The 18,398-nt window shown below is 45.8% G+C and overlaps 2 protein-coding genes across 2 annotated transcripts in view; both read left to right on the forward strand.

The window, feature by feature from the left end:
• The window catches only part of LOC131498964 (zinc finger protein 256-like), a 259,197-nt gene that overhangs the window by 165,851 nt on the left and 74,948 nt on the right, over positions 1-18,398 (forward strand). The gene's annotated exons all lie outside the window — the stretch shown is intronic.
• On the forward strand, positions 192-13,873 carry LOC131498965 (zinc finger protein 418-like). Its single transcript, XM_058706559.1, has 4 exons — positions 192-327; positions 419-516; positions 2,934-3,060; positions 6,324-13,873. Exons 1-4 carry the CDS (start codon positions 192-194, stop codon positions 8,558-8,560), a joined length of 2,598 nt encoding a protein of 865 aa, XP_058562542.1. The 3' UTR covers positions 8,561-13,873.

Here is an 18,398-nt window from a genome sequence, read left to right on the forward strand (position 1 = left end):
TGTCATTTACCTCAGGAAGAGGAAGTGGGAGCAACTAAACTACTAGTTTTAGGCTTTGGACTTTAAAAACCAACAAAGCCGCTCCCTCCGGTAGAAGCAGCACTTTGCAGGAACTCTCCGGGACAGCTGGCCGAACTCTGGAAGTCCCTGGGGCAGAACCCCCTTCGGTGGCCGCTGTAACTCTGAGATCTATGGTACCCGGAAAAGCGTGGGGATACAGGACGCAGGCAGCAGCCAATGACGGAGCAGGACGAGGCATTTGTGGGCATGCGTGGCGCGTGGGGGTGGGATTTCCGGCCTCTTCATGGTGGACGATTTTGGCCTCAGGTTTGTTTACCCTCAGAGGTTGGAGAGCCCACCTTTGGATCTTGGTGACAAAGTGACACCGAGCGAAGGAAGGCGCTGTCCTTTCGCACAGACTGGGACCCTCGAGTGCCCGACGCCGTCCGGGCAGCTCCGCGCTCGCTGGACCTACAGAGTCCCATGGCGGCGGCCTCGACTAGGAACCCGGCTGAGGTAAACGCGCGGCCCCCGGGCCCACCCCGCTCCGCCCTAGACCCTCCAGGCCCGAGCGCGGGGCGCCTGCTCGCGTCCCTGCGGCCCAGGTCCCGGTGTCCGGGCCGGGGAGGCGCTCGCGGGCGGGGTCCCCGCGTCTGAGCGCCGGCGTGACGGGGTGCGGGAGCGGGCTGCAGGGGAGGGGCCGGCTGGTGCAGGGCTGCAGGGGGCCTGCGCCACCAGCGGGGCACGGCAGGTCTCGGTTCTTTCAGCGAACGCAAGGTGCAGCGGCGCCCGTGAGGCCTGTCACCTGACTGCCTGACCAGTCCATCCGTGCTGGCGGTGTGCCAGGCGGTGTAACCCAGGTGTAAATAGATAGGCCCAATCTGGCTGCGGAGAGGACAGATTGCAGGGGTGGGGGCAGAGGGGACAGGGAGCGCAGGAGGGGGTGCCTGCGCGAGTGTATGTCATCGTTGACGGGCCAGAAGGGTCACCGTGGATGTCAGCGAAGCGGTTGAATTTTGGCCCCGGGTTTGAGAAGGGCCAAGGCAAATTTGGGGTGTTGCAGGTGACAGGAGAAAGGGAGGGGTCCCGGAATGCCTGGGGGCTTTGGTCCTTTGAAGTACAACCTGCCAGTTATTTGACGGGCAAAACTAGTTTCTTTGAGAACGAAAGAGCACCGCAGTCTGGAACAAGCAAGCTGAGGCTCAACAGTAGGCCAGTCCGGAGGACACGAGAGAGGTAGGCTTTTTTAAAGGGGAAGGGGCTACGCTGGGAAGGCTGTTAACATCTACAAGTCCGTGAGAGTAAACTGGGAATTGAAAGTATAGTGGCTTCCCATTGGCTGAGCTGTGGGTGGGGTGGTCCCGAAAGCCTGTCTTTTCCCCTCTGGGCTAGTAGAGGAGGTAGTTTCCCAGTCCAAGTTCGAGTGTGTCGTCCTGTCGGGTCTGCACTGATCGTGGCGGTAGTGCGTGAGAGCTCCCCCAGCTGCGTCCTCCCGACTCCCTTTTAGTGAGGTTTCCCGTTATTAATTCTCAGCGGTCCTAGCAGCGGAAGGGGTGGACGCTCCCATCAGCTGGACGGTAGGTGGCAGTAGGTTGATTGTCCTTGGAGATCTCCCAAGTTGCTTGGACGTCGTTAAGTCTTAGATGTTCAGAGAGGCGTGAGTGACGTCATCCAGTGGGGGCGGGACAGGAAAACCCGGGAAACCGGGGCAGGTTTCAGGATGGAAACTTTGAAAAGTGAGGGCAGTTGTGTGGCCCCGGCGGAGGTTTGGATCACATTGAGGAGGGGGTGCAGACTAGGGGGGCAGTGCTATCAGTAGGTCAGAGGGCCTTAGTGAGGTGTGCTGAAGAGTGGTTCCCTGGCTCAGCGCCTGGTTGGGGCTGCTGGGCAGCGCGGGCACAGGCGAAGGAGAGAGAAAGATGTGGCAGATGGATGGGTGGGTAAGGCTTCCATGGCATGATGGGACAAGAGATGGCTGAGGACACGTCCTAGGAGTAATTGCGGCAAGGTGACAGGGATCAGTGGTGTAGGGCTTCACCAGAGCTTTGTGGTGCGCTTTTCTGGTGTCCGGGCCGTTTCACAGTCTTGCTGATGGATAAGGTGTGGGGCCAGTGTGGTCACTTGTGAGTCTCTGTGCCTGGCAGGGAGACCTTTAGGGCTGGGCTTTTCACAAAGGTTCAGTGCAGAGTGGAGGGTTGTGACTGTTGGAGGGACAGCATGGGCAGCACAGAAGTATTAGAGGGACTGGGAGTATCTGAAACGGCTACGTGGCTGTGGGTGTGTGTCCCTGAAGCCAGGATCCCCGGCAGGCGAGGGGGACTTCTCAGCCGCATTTGAGGCTTTCCCTCTGGTGGAATCCACGAGAGAGCTGGGGTTGTAGTGGACCCTGTTTGAATTTGTCACACATCCTTTGGGTGTCATGTGACAGGTACCAGTGTGAGTCAAGGGGGCATCCTTTGGTGTGGGGCAGGAAGCTGTGGGGGCGCAACTGTGGGGTCTGAAGGTGTGAGGGAGATGCAGACTACAGGGTCATGTTCACTTGGAGAGGGAGTGTGAGTGTGAGCTTAGGGTCTCAGGGCCCTGGGATTGGAGACTGACTGGTCGAGGTGGGTCCATAATTGTCTGTGTTTGAGGGCACATTCGGGGAGACTCCACGGGAATTTCCAGGCAGAAAGGATGGCGCTTGGGGGGCCAAACCCAGATTGGCCCCCGCAGATTGCATCTGTGCACCCCCTGCCTGTTATTGCTGAGGACCGAACACAGTGATTGGTGGGTTGGTGAGGAGACGGTGGCATTAATGACACCAGGACCTGGTCTTTATTCTGAGGTAGGAGCTGGGGTGGCTGGGGAGAATGGGGTGTATGTGTCAGGGTTTAGACTGTGGGTTCTCCGAGAGAGAATGTTCATGGTGCCATCTGTCCGTTTCATGACAGGGTGGTGTGACCTTTGAGGACATTGCCATCTACTTCTCCTGGAAGGAATGGAGACTTCTTGATGAGGCTCAGAGACGGCTGTACTATGACGTGATGCTGGAGAACTTTACACTTATATCCTCCCTGGGTAAGGCCCTCACCCTCCCCAGTGACCTGGACTGGGCTCTGTATTCCCGCTTTAGCCCCCAACTGCCCATTCCCTAGGGGATGCTTTGTACCTCTTGGGTGTGGACTGTGGGCCCTGCTTGTTCCCCCAGCTTCCGTGGTGGTTGCATTTGTTGCTAAGGCTGGGATGTTGGTGTGCCCTTTTCTCTCCCCTGCCGTTCCAGTGCTCTCTTTGCCGAACCTTCATAGAGTAAGATTCAAGGTCAGTAGTCATGCCTTGAGGTTAATGGATTACACTCTGCTTGCTCTATCCCTGGCTGGGTCTGTTTGTTCAGATCACTGCCATTTCTGTGGCCCGGGTTTTGATCTCTTCCTCTTGAAGCCAGTACTTGTGCCTGCCTTTGCCAGAAATTGCACACATTGGCTTGGTCATACTTAAGTGGACTCTGGCCACTTCTCAAGACTATCCAATGTGGTGCTTTTATAGTGTTTACATCTTTATTCCTACCTCCCCCTACTCCCTTCACCTTTGTTAAGGTATAACTGACAAATAAAATTATGTTATTGAGGGGCGCCTGGGTGGCGCAGTCGGTTAAGCGTCCGACTTCAGCCAGGTCACGATCTCGCGGTCCGTGAGTTCGAGCCCCGCGTCGGGCTCTGGGCTGATGGCTCGGAGCCTGGAGCCTGTTTCCGATTCTGTGTCTCCCTCTCTCTCTGTCCCTCCCCCGTTCATGCTCTGTCTCTCTCTGTCCCAAAAATAAATAAACGTTGAAAAAAAAAAAAAATTAAAAAAAAAAAAAATTATGTTATTGAAAGTGTATTATTACATTATAGTTTGATACACTTACACTTTATGAAGTTTTTACCAAGATGAAGGTAATCAACATAACAATTACTTGACATAATTACCTTTTCTATGGTTAGTGATGAGAAAGCTTAATATCTACTCTCTCAGCAAATTTTAAGTGTACAGTACAGTATTCACAAGTGTAGTCAACATGCTGTCTCTTAGATCCTCACATTCATCTTATAAATAAAATTGTGTATCCCTTCCCAGCATTTCCATTTTTCCCAGCCCTTAGCCACTGGCATGCTAGTTTCTGTCTTTATTAGTTTGAATAAGAAATACCATGTAGCACTTTTCTTTTGCTTTGTGGCTTATTTCACTTAGGGTAATGTCTTCCATTTCATCCATGTGGTGGCAAATGTCCATTTTCCTTTCTTTTTTATCACCAATTATTACTACATATGTGTGTACTAAATGTTTCTCACTTTATCTTCTCACACACACCTATTCATGTTTCCGTATATTGATTTTTCTGAATGATACTGTAGTGGATGTATATGCACAGATACTGTGTGGATACTGATTTTGTTTCTTTGGGATACATACATAGAAATGGCAATGGTGGGCTATATGGTAGTTGTGTTTAAAGTTTTGGGGAGGCCTCCGTAATATTTTCCATAATGACTTCCCTGATTTACAGTCCCAGCAACAGTGTTCAAGGGTTCTATATTCTGCACATCCTCACCAACGTGTTACTTCTTGTCTTTTTGGTCATAGCCATTTTAACAGTTAGGAGGTGATATTTGTGATTTTTTATTTGCATTTACTGATGATCAGTGCCTTGATTACCTGTTGCTTATGTGTATCTATCTTCACTTTCTTCTCTGTCTACGGTTCTGCTACAACTTTTCAATTAGATATAGTCCTGTGTGTATTTTTTTCCTTTTGGAGTATATGCTTTTGACGTTTTAGGGTTTGAGGTCTTATGTTGAAGTTTTGAATCAATTTCAAGTTCATTTCCATGAGCGCTGTGAGATGTGGGTCAAGTTTCCTTGTTTTTTCTTTTAGATATTCAGATTTCAAAACAGCATTGAAGAGATTGTTCATTCCCTAGTGTATATTCTTGGGGAAATTTTCAAATACTAGTTGCTTGTATATATTTATTTCTGGTCTCTTTATTCCATTTATGTCAGTGTCCTATTGTTTTGATTATATAGCTTTGTAATGTTGTTTGAAATCAGAAATGTGCTGCCTTCGGTTTTGATTTTTGTTTCCAAGATTTCTTTGCTTCCTGTTTTAGGACACCCGGTGGCAGGGGTGCCAGTGTCCTCTGTGGAGCAGGCAGTAGGAGTCCCTGCTGAGCAGGGACCTCAGTAGCACCCACCTGGTGGCTGACAGAGATTCCCCAGCCCCTGTTTTCTACCCATCCCCCCATGTCTCTGCTAATACTGTCTCCAGCCATCCCTCTGTGTGCTTGTGCTCTCTTTTATGCTTCACTGTGTATTAGTCAGTCTTGATTGGACTCTGGAGCCCTCTGAGGCTACTATGATTCATGAATAGCTGTTGAGTTGATTTTTTTTGGTGAAGGCTGGGATCCCGTATTCTACCATCCTGCCAACATCAGTCACATAGGATGCTTTTCTGAGTCAGTTGTGTGCTGAGTAGCTCTGGGACAGTCGTGGCCATCCCGCGTGACCAATTTTCTTCAGTATTTCTAGCCTCCCTGTGCCCTGTAGTTGCTCACCTGGAGCTTACAGGGAAGAGTCCATACGTGGACTGTATCATACAATGGACCTGATCCAGACATGACCAGGTGGGCTCACAGGGGCCTTTTTCTGGTGAATGGCAGCTGGGGAAGGTGTGATATCAGGACTTTGGTTCAGATCACACTAGGTACCTTTGTTCAACTAGAGTTTGGTGCCATGCCAATGGCCACACCTCGTTCATGCCTTTCCTTCTTCACTGTTGACAGTTTGTGTACTTGTGGGTTCTACTCCTTTGGTAGTCCCGTGACTTCCAGCGCAGGGTAATTGCTGTTTCTCAGGCCTCCACATCTTAACCATTTCTCTCACTGCTCTTCCTGGGTAGTCCAACATTCACCTTCACCCATTTGCCAGAAATGTTCGTGTATCCTTCATGTGACCTTGAACAGCCACAGATTTCTTTTGATTGGATTTTTCAGCAGCCTCCTACTCAGCCAGATGTCAGTAGCAGAAAAGAACCTTGCCAATGCTGTGGGCAGAGAAACAAGTTGTAGACCCTGGGCTCTCTTCCTTCCATCAAACCCTGGTTTTCTGTCCTTCCAATGAGCTGTCCACAGTGCATTGACCTTAGGGGCCTAGTAACGCAGAGCAGGCACTCCTTCACCTGAATTCCAGCTCCCATGTCTGGAATAGCATCTACTCAACTCGCGCCTACACGAGACAGGTGCATATGCGTGACGGGCTTACCCCTCACTGTAGTCACCATGTATTTCATGAGAGTTTCTTTGCGTTCAGGTTGCTGCTGTGGAGCAGAGGATGCGGAGGCACCCCTTGAACAGAGCGTTTCTGTAGGTGTGTCACAGGCCAGCACGCCCAAGGCAGCTCTGTCTTCCCGGAAGACCCACCCCTGTGAGATGTGTGGTCCGGTCTTGAGAGACGTTTTCCGCTTGGCTGAACACCAGGGAAAACCAAGCAGCCAGAAACTGTTGAGGTGTGGGGCATGCGCACAACGATTTTACTTCAGCGTAAACTTTCAGCAGCAGCCGGAGCAGCACATGGGAGAGAAACCATTCAGAAGTAGTGTGGACACGGCCTCTTTTATGAAGGGATATGGATTCCATGATTCAGGAAAGCCCTTTATCTGTACAGAGGTTCAGAAGGACTTCCTGCCTGGCTTGGTGCGTCTGCAGCAGGACGCCATTCATACTGGAGAGAAGCCAAACACAATCAGCCAGTGCAGGGCAACTTTGCAGAGCAGTAAAGGTCATTACAGTCGGGGAGAATGCAAGGAAGCTTTTGGTCCCAAATATACACATATTCAGGATCAGGGTGTCCAACCTGGAAGTCCATGTTTTGTGTGCAGTGAATGTGGGAAAACATTCAGGCAAAAATCTTTATACACTATCCACCAGACATTCCATACTGCACAAGGACATCATGAGTTTGGCGAAGGTGAAAACTCCCTTAGACGAAGGTCAGCTCACAGTCTGTACGGAAAGACTCACACTGGGTCTAGGCAATACACGTGCAACAAATGTGGGAAATCCTTAAGCCACAAATCAGTACTTATTCATCCCCAGAGATGGCATAGTGGAGAAGGTAATCATGTTTGCAGTGGATGTGCAAAATCTTTTAGCCATCGCCAGATGTTAATTACACGTTCTGTTCAAACCTTAGAAAGGCCTTATAATTGTGGTGACTGTGCAAAACGTTTTACCTCTATCTCTGCTCTCAGTTATCATCAGAGATCTCACACAGGGGAAAGACCTTATGAGTGCAGTGAATGTGGGAAGTCTTTTATCTCCAGTACTGGCTTCCGTTCTCACCAGAGTGTTCACACTGGAGAAAAGCCTTATGAGTGCAGTGAATGTGGTAAATCATTTTTCTCTAGGTCTGACCTCCATTATCATCACAGAGTTCACACTGGGGAGAGGCCTTATGAGTGCAGTGAATGTGGCAAGTCCTTTCACCGAAGAAATAACCTCAATGTACACATAAAGGTTCACTCAAGTGAGAGGCCATACGAGTGTAATGAATGTGGAAAATCTTTGAAGTGTAAGTCTTCATTCATTCAACACCAAAGAATTCACACAGGAGAAAGGCCTTATGAGTGCAGTGAATGTGGGAAATCTTTTACCACTAGTTTTGTCCTTCGTTCTCACCAGAGAGTTCACACCGGAGAAAGGCCTTATGAGTGTAGTGAATGTGGGAAATCCTTCACTGCTAGCTCTGTCCTCCATAATCACCAGAGGGTTCACACAGGAGAAAGGCCTTATGAATGCAGTGAATGTGGGAAAACTTTTACCACTAGTTCTGTCCTCCGTTACCACCAGAGAGTTCATACTGGAGAAAAGCCTTATGAATGCAGGGAATGTGGCAAGTCCTTTCCCCGAAGAACTAACCTGAATGTACACATAAAGGTTCACTCAGGTGAAAGGCCTTATGAGTGTAATGAATGTGGGAAATCTTTTAAGTGTAAGTCCAAACTCATTGAACACCAGAGAATTCACACAGGAGAAAAGCCTTATTTGTGTAGTAAATGTGGGAAATCTTTTAGTCGTAGCCACGCCCTCCAGTACCATCGACAAAGTCACCTTGGAATAAGGCCTTATGAGTGTAATGACTGTGGGAAATCTTTTGCTTGTAGTTCTTCCCTCCGATCTCACCAAAGAGTTCACACTGGAGCAAGACCTTATGAGTGCAATGAATGTGGGAAATCTTTTACAGCTAGTTCTGTCCTTCGTGCTCACCAGAGAGTTCATACTGGAGAAAGACCGTATGAGTGCAGTGAATGTGGAAAGTCCTTTCTCCGAAGAAATAGCCTCAATGTACACATAAAGGTTCACTCGGGTGAAAGGCCTTATAAGTGTAATGAATGTGGGAAATCTTTTAAGTGGAAGGCAACATTCATTCAACACCAGAGAATTCACACAGGAGAAAGGCCTTATGAGTGCACTGTATGTGGGAAATCTTTTATCAGTCATCCTGCTCTTAGTTATCATCAAAGAGTTCACACTGGAGAAAGGCCTTAGGAGTGCTGTGAATGTGGGCAGTCTTTCAGCCAAAGCTCCAGTCTCACTCAACAACAGAAGGTATAGTAGATGAAGCCCTTCTGAGTGATCAATTATGAATTGTTTATGTTCACTAGAAGTTGTATTTCTCTTCCTATCCTCTATTCAGGATTAGCAGATGATGTCTTTGGGAGGTAATTTGAATCAGAATGGGTCATGAGTGTGGATGGAGCCCTCATGAATGGGTTTATTGTCTTCATACCAGTTCTAAGAGAGCTTGCTTCCTCTGTGTACCATGTGAGGACCCTTTTGAGAAGGTCATCTATAAATCAGGAAGTTGCTCCTCACCAGACATGGAACCGAACCCTATAGGGAATGTTAGGTTGGCTATCCAGCCTCCAGAAAGAAGTTTCTGTTGTTTGCAAGTCACCTAGTTTATGGTACTTTGTTAGAGCAGCCTGAGCTAAGACATGTGAAGAATGTGGGCAATCTTTTGGCAAAGGATACAGTTTCATAAAAATCAGAAAGTACCCTGGGTAAGGCCTCATGAGTGAGGGGAATGACACAATTCCTTTTGCCAGTCCTCTGTCTTCATTGCACACTTAGAGTTCACACTGCCAAAGGGCACTAAGGTAGCAGAGCAGGTGATATTTCCTTGAGTAGTGTAATCACAGTGGAGGAGTGCCTTTGTGAAGCAGCCACTTAGCTGGAACAAACCTTGTTCACTTGAATGCCCCCAGTGGAGTGACTTACCCTAAGTTCCAGCTATTTGGGAAAACTTGAGGAGCTGTGTTGCGCTTCTGATGTGTCCAGTCATTGCTAGATTGAAGTCACTCCCAGTTTCTATAACAAATGACTCCACTTTCATACCTGATGGATCCCCTAATGTGTATCAATCACCGCCTACATGCTTTTAAGCATGTTACCCCTGCGCATTGTCATTGGTGATGGACATTATGGGTAATTGGAACTTCACATTCCCTTCTAAGTTAGGACATGGATGTGATGCAGTGTTTATCCACAGTACCTGATCTGAGATTTGGATAGTGTCTTGCAGATAAAGAGTAAATGTCTTAGGATATTGTTGGTCTTGTGATGCTTGTGATAAATCTATGCAGCATCCAAGTCCCAACACAGGTATTTGCTGCCACATGTTGCTCTGGTTTATGCATTAATAAATGCCTTTTTTGTTTAATTACTTTAGTCTTAGGTGTTGTATTCTAATGGGTTATTTGAAAGCAGAATTAGGCTCTTCCAGCAGTAAGGAGTGAACAGATTTCATTGCATCCCAAGCTTAGTGTGTCCTGGAGAGGATAATTGCAAATAAATAATATGTACGTGTGCACTCTCCAGCTTGGGTGTGAGTTTGCATTATGACCCACTACCTTTCTTATGGGCTGAATTGTGAATACAAAATACCTATGTTGAAGTTGTGGCCCCCAGTATGTCAGAATGGGACTATAGTGAAACACAGGATGTTTAAAGATATAATGAAGTTGAAATGAGGTTATTAGGATGGACTTTTAGTATGACTGGTGTCCTTATAAGAAGAGCTGAGGATAGAGGACCAGAAGAATGACTATTTGAAGACAGGGAAATCCCCATCTCCAAGCCATCCCCATCTCTCTCCAAGGACAGAGGCCTGAGAAGAAACTAACCCTGCTGATTTATGTCCAGTTTCTAGATTCCAGATTTGTGGGCAAGTAAATTTCCAATGTCAAATCACCCATGTGGTACATTATTATGGGAGTTCTAGCTAATACACTCCCCTGTGTTCTATATCTGGATTCTGTGGTCTGGATGCCAGGATTTTTCCTGTGCTCAGAGGTCACCCTGAAGAGGGAGCATCTCCAGTGGTTGTGGAGACAACATGAATATTTTGCTTGTCCACAGCTGATACCACATACTGCCAGGCACTGTTGAGTGGAATATCTACCCCAAATGCTTCAAAGGAGCCATGTGGCCTGATGCACACTATTCGTGTGTTATACCACAGGGGCAAGGGAACTGTAATTGGTAATCTAGAAGATAAGGTAATGAGGGAGTAGAGGAGACATCAGCCACTTAGTGGAGTGTATCTCTTACAAACATGTATCCACAGATGTTCTAGTGACTGGCTGGGCAGGATCGGTGTGCACAGAAATTTTTCACTAGCAGAAATATGTATCCTGTGCAACAGAGCTCATTGTATCTGAAGTCTCATATCCTCTTTGGTGTTTACATCTCAAGGCCATTGTGTGCAAGAGGAAAAGGATAGAAGACAAGGGTGGTTTCAAGTCCAGGGAGGTAGCCTTTTGACACGCCTAGCCAGCATTGTTGTTGGTACCAGCTGTGCCTGTGGCAGATGCTTGTTCTGAAACATTCACTTCCCAAGTAGTCTCCCAGGTACTCCCCAGCCTCCTTGGCTGTAAAAACTGGTCGTCCTGGAGTTGGTGGTGCAGGGACCGACTCCTCTTATGGGTGCCAAAGTCACGCTTCTGTCCCTGAGTCCGTAAATAAACCATTTCTCCTCAAGCTGAACTTCTCAACCTTTTCCCTTGCTTAAGGTTTGGAGGTCACTTTGCGTATACGTCCCTTCCAGGCAATGCTACTATTTTCTTCTCTGGAAGTATACCACTATTTACCCATTCATCTGTTTGGACCATTTGGGTTACTTAGAGTTTTGGCGTTTGTAAACAAAGCGCTCTCTAAAAATTTTCATTACCGTTCTCTATGTGGATAGAGGTTTCCTTTCTCTTGTGGTGTGACTCAAAGCGCAATGCCCGTCACAGGTAGGTTAGTGCTAATATTTTTAAGAAACTGCCAAAATGTGATCTAAACTTCAGTTCTGCATTCCCACCAGCATGTATGAGAGTTCCAGTGCCTCCAGTCCCTGCCACTACTTGATAGTGCCAGTCTGTAATGTCAGCCCATTTCATAAGTGTGTAGTGCTGTTGCCATTGCATTTCCTAGGGGTGTTGATTTTGAGTACTTTTTCGTGTGTTTTTTTACCACCTGTCTATCTCCTTTGGTACAATTTCTGTTCATATCGTTTGCCCGTTATCTTTCCGATGAGTTATGGCTATTTCCATTTTCCTTTACAAATAAGAAACGCATACTACAATGGTATGTATTCGAATTTTCCTCATTCTTAAATGGTGTGACATTTTGCTGTATGGAGTCATAGTAACAGTGTTAGGCTATTTCTTCACTATTTTCACTCAGCTGCTTTTGTGTCCTGCACACGTGACGGCCCCAAACACCATACATGTGTAAGTTTAGTGTGCATTCTTACCATTATGTCTTCACTTTCTTACATCCAGGCATTCAGAAATACAAAACTGCAGCCCTGCTTTGTAGTGCTTGCCAATTTCCAAAGTGTAAATTCTCCCATCATGAGAGCGGGATATGCTGGGAGAAGGCGCTGAAAAATCCCACTTGGGTGTTTGGTGGAAGACTAAACTTTGGCGTGTGCAGGAGACTTTACAATCCCAGGCGGACAGGAGCTGGGGTGGGGGTGGGGGTACTGTGAGCCAGCTGCAGGTCTGCACAAGCCTCAGGAGAAGATGTTAATCCTGATTGGCCAGAGGGGAGGGACCTCCCTGAACACCCTGATGGGTGAGTGAAAATATGGCTGGCCTCACCTTAGTGGTGACCAGGTTGTCGGGCAAACCCGATGGGTTCAGATTGCTTCCTCGGATCCCACCCAGTACCTTGGAAGGATTTCTCACCCTCTAGTGATCACCTCCATGTGATGTAACTCTTTCTTTCTGCAATAGTTGAGTGCATTCCCCAAAGATGAATGCCTTTGGTGCATCTCACCCTGAATCTAGGTTGCCTTACCAGCCCTCCCACTCAGGGGAAGACTGCCGGCGGGGGCACTGCGGCCATTTCTGGCTTTCCCCTCTCCAGGAAGGGCTGGGAGCCAGTGGGGCAGGTAGAGGGCGACTCCCAGGAGAGGTCAGCAGCCTTAGAGTAGGAACCCGCTGAGACCTTTTTTCCTTGGACCCACGCGTGATGGTGGTGTCATCTCAAAGTATCAGCCAGGAAGGGGCCTGCAGGGAGAAAAAGGTGCTGGGTTGCAGGTCAGGAATGGCACAGGGACAGAGGAGACAAGGGACAGGGGAGGAAAATGGCAACCCCCGGAGGTGACTTTGGAAGGACCTGCTGGGTTGAGTCCCCATTTGTCCTGTGGAGTTCACGGTCCCACTGTCAATCCTTAATGCAATGCATTGCCCTGAGCCCTGGCCATTCTTGACCTGGGAGGTGCCTGAGGGATACAGCTCAGTCCACAGGTGAGTTCTTGATTCCTTTCCATGTGTACAATTGTGACCACTCTGGCAGCTCCTCACGGCGATGGGGTGTGACATCTGGGCTAAACTCATTGGATTAGGTTGTCCAAGATTATGTTAAGGGAAAACACCTCAGGCGCAAGTTGGTCAACAAATTATGAGTTTGTTGTACTGTGGGGTACAGGGATGTAAGAGCATCAAGCCTGGGGGTCCCAAGTGGACTAGGTTTGGCTGCTCAGCGTTGACAAAATCCCAAGGCAGAGAAATGAGTGGGGGTGAAACAGGAAAGGAATCTCTTTCAGGGAGGCTAACATAGGGAACACAGTGGACTAAACTCTCAAAGACTGATTCCAAAGTGGTGAAAACACTTCTAGGTTTATATAAGAAAAATGTCAGCAAAGGTGGGTGTGTACATGCAGGGAGGCAGTGAGTCAAGTAGATCATTGTCATGGAGTCACTCACGGGTGGGGTCTTGCTGTTCAGGGCACTCTTTATTGCTTGAAGGGGTCGTTTTGGTTCTCATCTGGGAATGCTTGCCATCAAGGTCTTCCTTAGCTAAGAGACAAGCTCAAAGAACCCAATGAGAAAGTTTGGGGTCAAAACCGGGGCAGCTGAGTTCCTCTTTCAGCACTAAAAAAACAGGATGTATGGGAAATCTACCTTGGTCCCTCCAGCCAACCTAGTAATTGTGAAAATTTAACAAACACCTTTAGCCCACATGATTGATTAAGCTTTTTCTGTGTATCCAAAGATTCAGCGTTGTCTCATGGAAAGAACTTAGCACTTCTGCATGTCACAAAACAAACCTGACCCCTAGCATTAAGTCATCAGATCCCCTTCACAACCTTCCAGCACTGTGAAAACATCTATAGCTGCGACTATTGAGTCTGCATGCAGTCAAGAAACTTATAGACCACTGTACTCCCTTTACCGGTTAATGTCTCTAAACTCCATTAAAAACCCCTGGGCTACACACAGACCTTGGATTTGGCCTTTGTACAACAACCTCACCTTCCTCAGGTGATCACCCTCTTGAATAAAGCTCATATTCCTTTCCATGGAACACTTGTCTCTTGCATATTGGCTTTTGGAGCAATGGGCAGCTCAACTTTGTCTTTAGTAATGTACGAACAGGAATTAACAGACACATAGACATATGATGGGGTTTTGGAGTAATGGGGGTCCAGAGGTGATGGCCAAGAAATAATTCTTGAGATGACTTTGATGCAAAAATTGATTTTATTATAGCATGGGGACAGGACCCAGGGGCAGAAAGAGCTGTACTGGGATTGTGAAGAGAGTTAACTGGTTATATACAGGGACCTGGGGGAGATAAAGTCCTGAGGATGTTTCTGATAGCATCTTCATCTGCTAAAGAAGACTCACAGATTGCTGGATGCCCAGCTGTTGTCAAGCTAAGGTGGTTTTTCCCTTCAGCACATTAACATTAAGAGGATAGGGAGTTCCTGGAGAAATGTTATGATCTGTGTTTGACTCAAGTATTTGACAATGGACTGTTGGTTAAAGGAAATTTAATTTTATCTGCCATTTCCTTCTTGCCGTTGTTCCCCACATCACTATGGAGGGAAGGGTGAATTTGGAGCTAGAGATTTCTGGAGATTAGGCTATTGAGAAGGTTGCATTTTTCTTGTAATTTACTAAGATATTTGTAAACTGATGGAGACTCATATCTTGCATGACTGCAATATCTATCAATTAACCATTTGTTTTTCCCTTTCCTTTGTTCTTGGACAGCCAGGAATGCTTGAGGAATGTCACACATAACCCACTGGGGAGAGGGGGAGGTTTGCTGTTAGCCTGTACTTTGCCCTCAGCTTGCCCCACCCTCCCTCATCATATCCCCTGAACAGTTTTGATCCTGAAGTCATTAAGGTTGTTAAAAGTGGAAGGTCTCATCTTCTGTAGCTTCTTCCTGCTGAGTAGGAGTGTAGAGATGTCCCTACCTATGGGTCAATATTGATCAGGTGGGAAATGTATGGGGGAGTTGCAAATGGTGGAGGCAACTGGATCCAACGTGGACAACAGGTATGAACCTCCTTGAGGAGAAAAGATCATCTGTTGTTTTGAAGTTATTGCAGGGGTGGACTCTGGGCACCAGGCAGAGATTCATTGGAGAAAACATAATTAGAATGACAAGAGATTAGCCCAAATAAAAGTCCTTTGGTAGTTGACAAAAATCCTCTAGTCCAGGAGGTTAACCAATCACTAAAGGAAAGAGAGGGATTGTTTAAAGCACCAGTTTGAGTATTCATGTCAGTTAGAAATCCAGAAATATTTTTGTGGTAATCTGGAATGCACATACAGCATTGTTTATGTGAGAGCACGAGTTCCACTTTAAGTAGCAGCTAAAACATTTAATCCCATTTTATTTTGTAGAACTGTTTTATGCATTTGGGCTATTTTAGCATTGAATAATATAATGTTATTTTAAGAGTCATTTAAGAACTTAACTGTGTGGGGCGCCTGGGTGGCTCAGTCGGTTAGGTGTCCGACTTCAGCTCAGGTCATGATCTTATACTCCGTGAGTTCAAGCCCCACGTCGGGCTCTGTGCTGACAGCTCGGAGCCTGGAGCCTGCTTCGGATTCTGTGACTCCTTCTCTCTCTGCCCCTCCGCCTCTCACTCTGTCTCTCTTTCAAAAATAAATAAACATCAAAAAAAAAATTTAAATACCTTAACTGTGTAACAGGTGGTGTTTAGCCAACTGGTGCTTTCCTGTTTAGAAGGCAATCAGGTAATTTTAAAAAGACATTTTTATAACAAAAATAAAGGTTAATGGATAGAGAAAATTACAAACCCAGTGTCTACCAGTGCTGCCAGTGAGATTTTTAGATGTCAGGCTTGACGCATTCTCAGATGGAGTGGAAACAGGCAGCAGGAATCAGATTGGTCTTTCTGGTTTGTAACTCAAATGTCTGTGGTGATACTTTTGAATGGCCCATTGTAAGAAGGAATTGTTAGTATAAATTGGGGAAAGGATAATGAAAAAGAAAGGTACAACCACCATAAGAGAAGTTTGAGGCTCAGAGGAATGAGAAGGCACATTAGTTTGCTCATTGATTAAAGGGAATACGGGTTTTATTTGAGATATAGGAGCCTATGCAGAGTGTCCCTCTAATTTACTGCAGTGGGAGTACTCAATATGACCCCATAGGGGCCCTTCCATTCTGGAGTTAGATCTGCTGCTGCTTAATAAACCAGGTCTTTGGGTTTAAATGGTATGGGTTTCTATTAGCTGTCAGATCAGGTTTAGGGAGGATATGGTTTGCATATTCACTTAGAGATTTATGAATTAACCTGGCCTCAAGTGAATAATTTAATGAAGTACTATAGTCCTTATCTATTGATAGGCTTACAGTGATAAAAGTCTTTACATACAATTGTTTGGGGAATCCATCCCACTTTCCAGTTGTTTAAATAATCATATGCCCATGGGGTCTTATTATTACCCCCACAGAACAAGAAGCAAAAAATTGTCCACACCTGTGCCATTGTGACAATTTTTCTGAAGTTTACCTCAAGTTGTCTAGTTTAGGCAAATAACATTTAAAGACAATGAAAACTAAAGTTTAACATCCATAAAGGTGCATTATTGAAACATAGTTTTTCTAAGAACCCCCATTTCCAGGGATAGCCAAATCAAGATTAATTCATTTGTAGACCAAGTCAAGTTTTAACAAACTTGGCCTAATTATTTACATAAGCTCAGCAAAAACAGCAATTTATCATGTAGATCTTTTAAAGTTTGCTTTGCTGGAAACTTTTGTAAGGAATCTCCAGATTGAACTTTTAGTAGGCTCTCAAGACCAGAAGCCAAGACAAGTACTTGCCATCAGACAGTCCTGCAATACCTGTAGAATTATGCAAACTCCTCCTCACATGGTCCCCAAGATATCCTGAGGTTCCTGCACCTGCCAGGAAGTGACATTCTTTACTCACCTGGTAAGGCTGCTGGGAACTCTGTAAGCTAGGTATCAGGCTAACATTTCCAAGGGGATTTATGCCTCCATGTTTCTTAAAGTGAACCTGTTATGCCCAGAATTCGTGATCCCCAAAGACAACCAGGGAGCTGAGTCCAATGCAAAAGCAAAGAGCCCTTATTCGAGCTAGCTCGAGTTCAATCCCCTACCTGCACTGACGCAGTGGTGAGATGCCGGAGAGAGAGTGCGAGTTTCAAAAGCATAAAGGTTTTATAGGGATCTAGGGGTGGTTGGTGGGGTAATGGTCGTGGCCTTAGCCGATTGGCTGGGGAAGGGTCAGAGTCCCGTTGCACAGGTCACCAGACGTGGTTTGAACGGGAAGTTTGAATGGGTGAGAGGGAAGTTACTCAAGGGGAGGAGGCGTGGTCTGAGGTTTGAGCAGGAATTTCTTTCTGCGGTTTTCCCGGAAAGGGGGCCATGTCGGGGACATAGTCACTCAAGATGGAGGACACAGAGCAAGATGGAGGACACAGAACAAAATGGAGTCGGTCGGCCTAGGTCTGCTCTTTCAAACCTTAGTTCCTTAGAGCTGTGTGGTCATATCTGAGTCTATGCATGTCTCTCAAATATGACATTCCAGTCAAAGCCTTGGTAAAATAACCAGTATTTCCAATGGCATCCTGTTACAAGGTGAACATATTCTTATTGAACTTATGCAAGTAAGTATGATTGCCATGGAGAAAGAACACTCACTGAGTTTGTGAATTTCAGAGGGTTTAGGTAGAGAGAAAAGTTCAATACTATAGTTTGTTGACAAATGAATACTTTATCACATTCCTGTATATCATAGATATCTTAAGAGAAAGTTTCCTTAATCTGGGTGAGCAAATATTAGAGATCCAACAATATTTCCAACAAGAATCACAAAACTATAATCTTCCTCTCAGTTCATTTAGTCCCATGTTCCTAATTCTTGTTCAGTTTGAATGCAGCTTTTTCATTCTGGAAATTCTTACCCATTTTAGTTTTAGGATTTTTAAAGATGTCAAATACCTGTGTTTGTCCTAAAAGTCCTTTTTATGAATCTTCTTGAAGATGAAATATGTTTTGAGAATGAAAACAATTATAAATGACACAATCTCAGAAAGTGACATTGCTAAAGATCTTATGAGAATTCCTTATATGCAATTGACAGGGAAATTCAGTGATTTCTGTGACACATAACATTTTATGATCAGAATATCAGGTGTTACCTTATTACGGAAACATATTAAAATTTTAGGAATTGCATATGTATTTGAGCATTTATAGCATTTACTTATGCAATACAACCTAAGGTTTACCATTATTTGGGAGAGCTTTTCCAAGTAACTTAACATACCAAATTAAGTCTGAATGGTCAAAAGGACTTCATTTACAATTTAAATCCTGGGAAGTTTGTTAAAACCTTACAAAGTTATAAAACATATCCTAAATAGGATTACAGATCATTACGAATCTTATTTGTTTAACCAAGGTGGCAATAAGAGATTCCAAAGGCAAATATGTAGGGTTATATAGTTCTTAGCAAAACTTTGCTGGTTTAACATTGAGAAGTTTTAACTTTAAGTAATCAAAGACCTGATAAAGACAAAACATAAAGCTTTGG

Source organism: Neofelis nebulosa, chromosome 17, assembly GCF_028018385.1.
Source record: "Neofelis nebulosa isolate mNeoNeb1 chromosome 17, mNeoNeb1.pri, whole genome shotgun sequence".
In the NCBI taxonomy this organism is placed as follows: Eukaryota; Metazoa; Chordata; class Mammalia; order Carnivora; family Felidae; genus Neofelis; species Neofelis nebulosa.

What these genes read in the sequence shown, in the direction of transcription:
- LOC131498965 (XM_058706559.1), top strand. Translation starts at nt 192, where the DNA reads ATGGTACCCGGAAAAGCGTGGGGATACAGGACGCAGGCAGCAGCCAAT. An exon ending in CGACTAGGAACCCGGCTGAG is followed by an intron (nt 517 to 2,933) that starts GTAAACGCGCGG and finishes GTTTCATGACAG; the next exon opens with GGTGGTGTGACCTTTGAGGA. An exon ending in TACACTTATATCCTCCCTGG is followed by an intron (nt 3,061 to 6,323) that starts GTAAGGCCCTCA and finishes CTTTGCGTTCAG; the next exon opens with GTTGCTGCTGTGGAGCAGAG.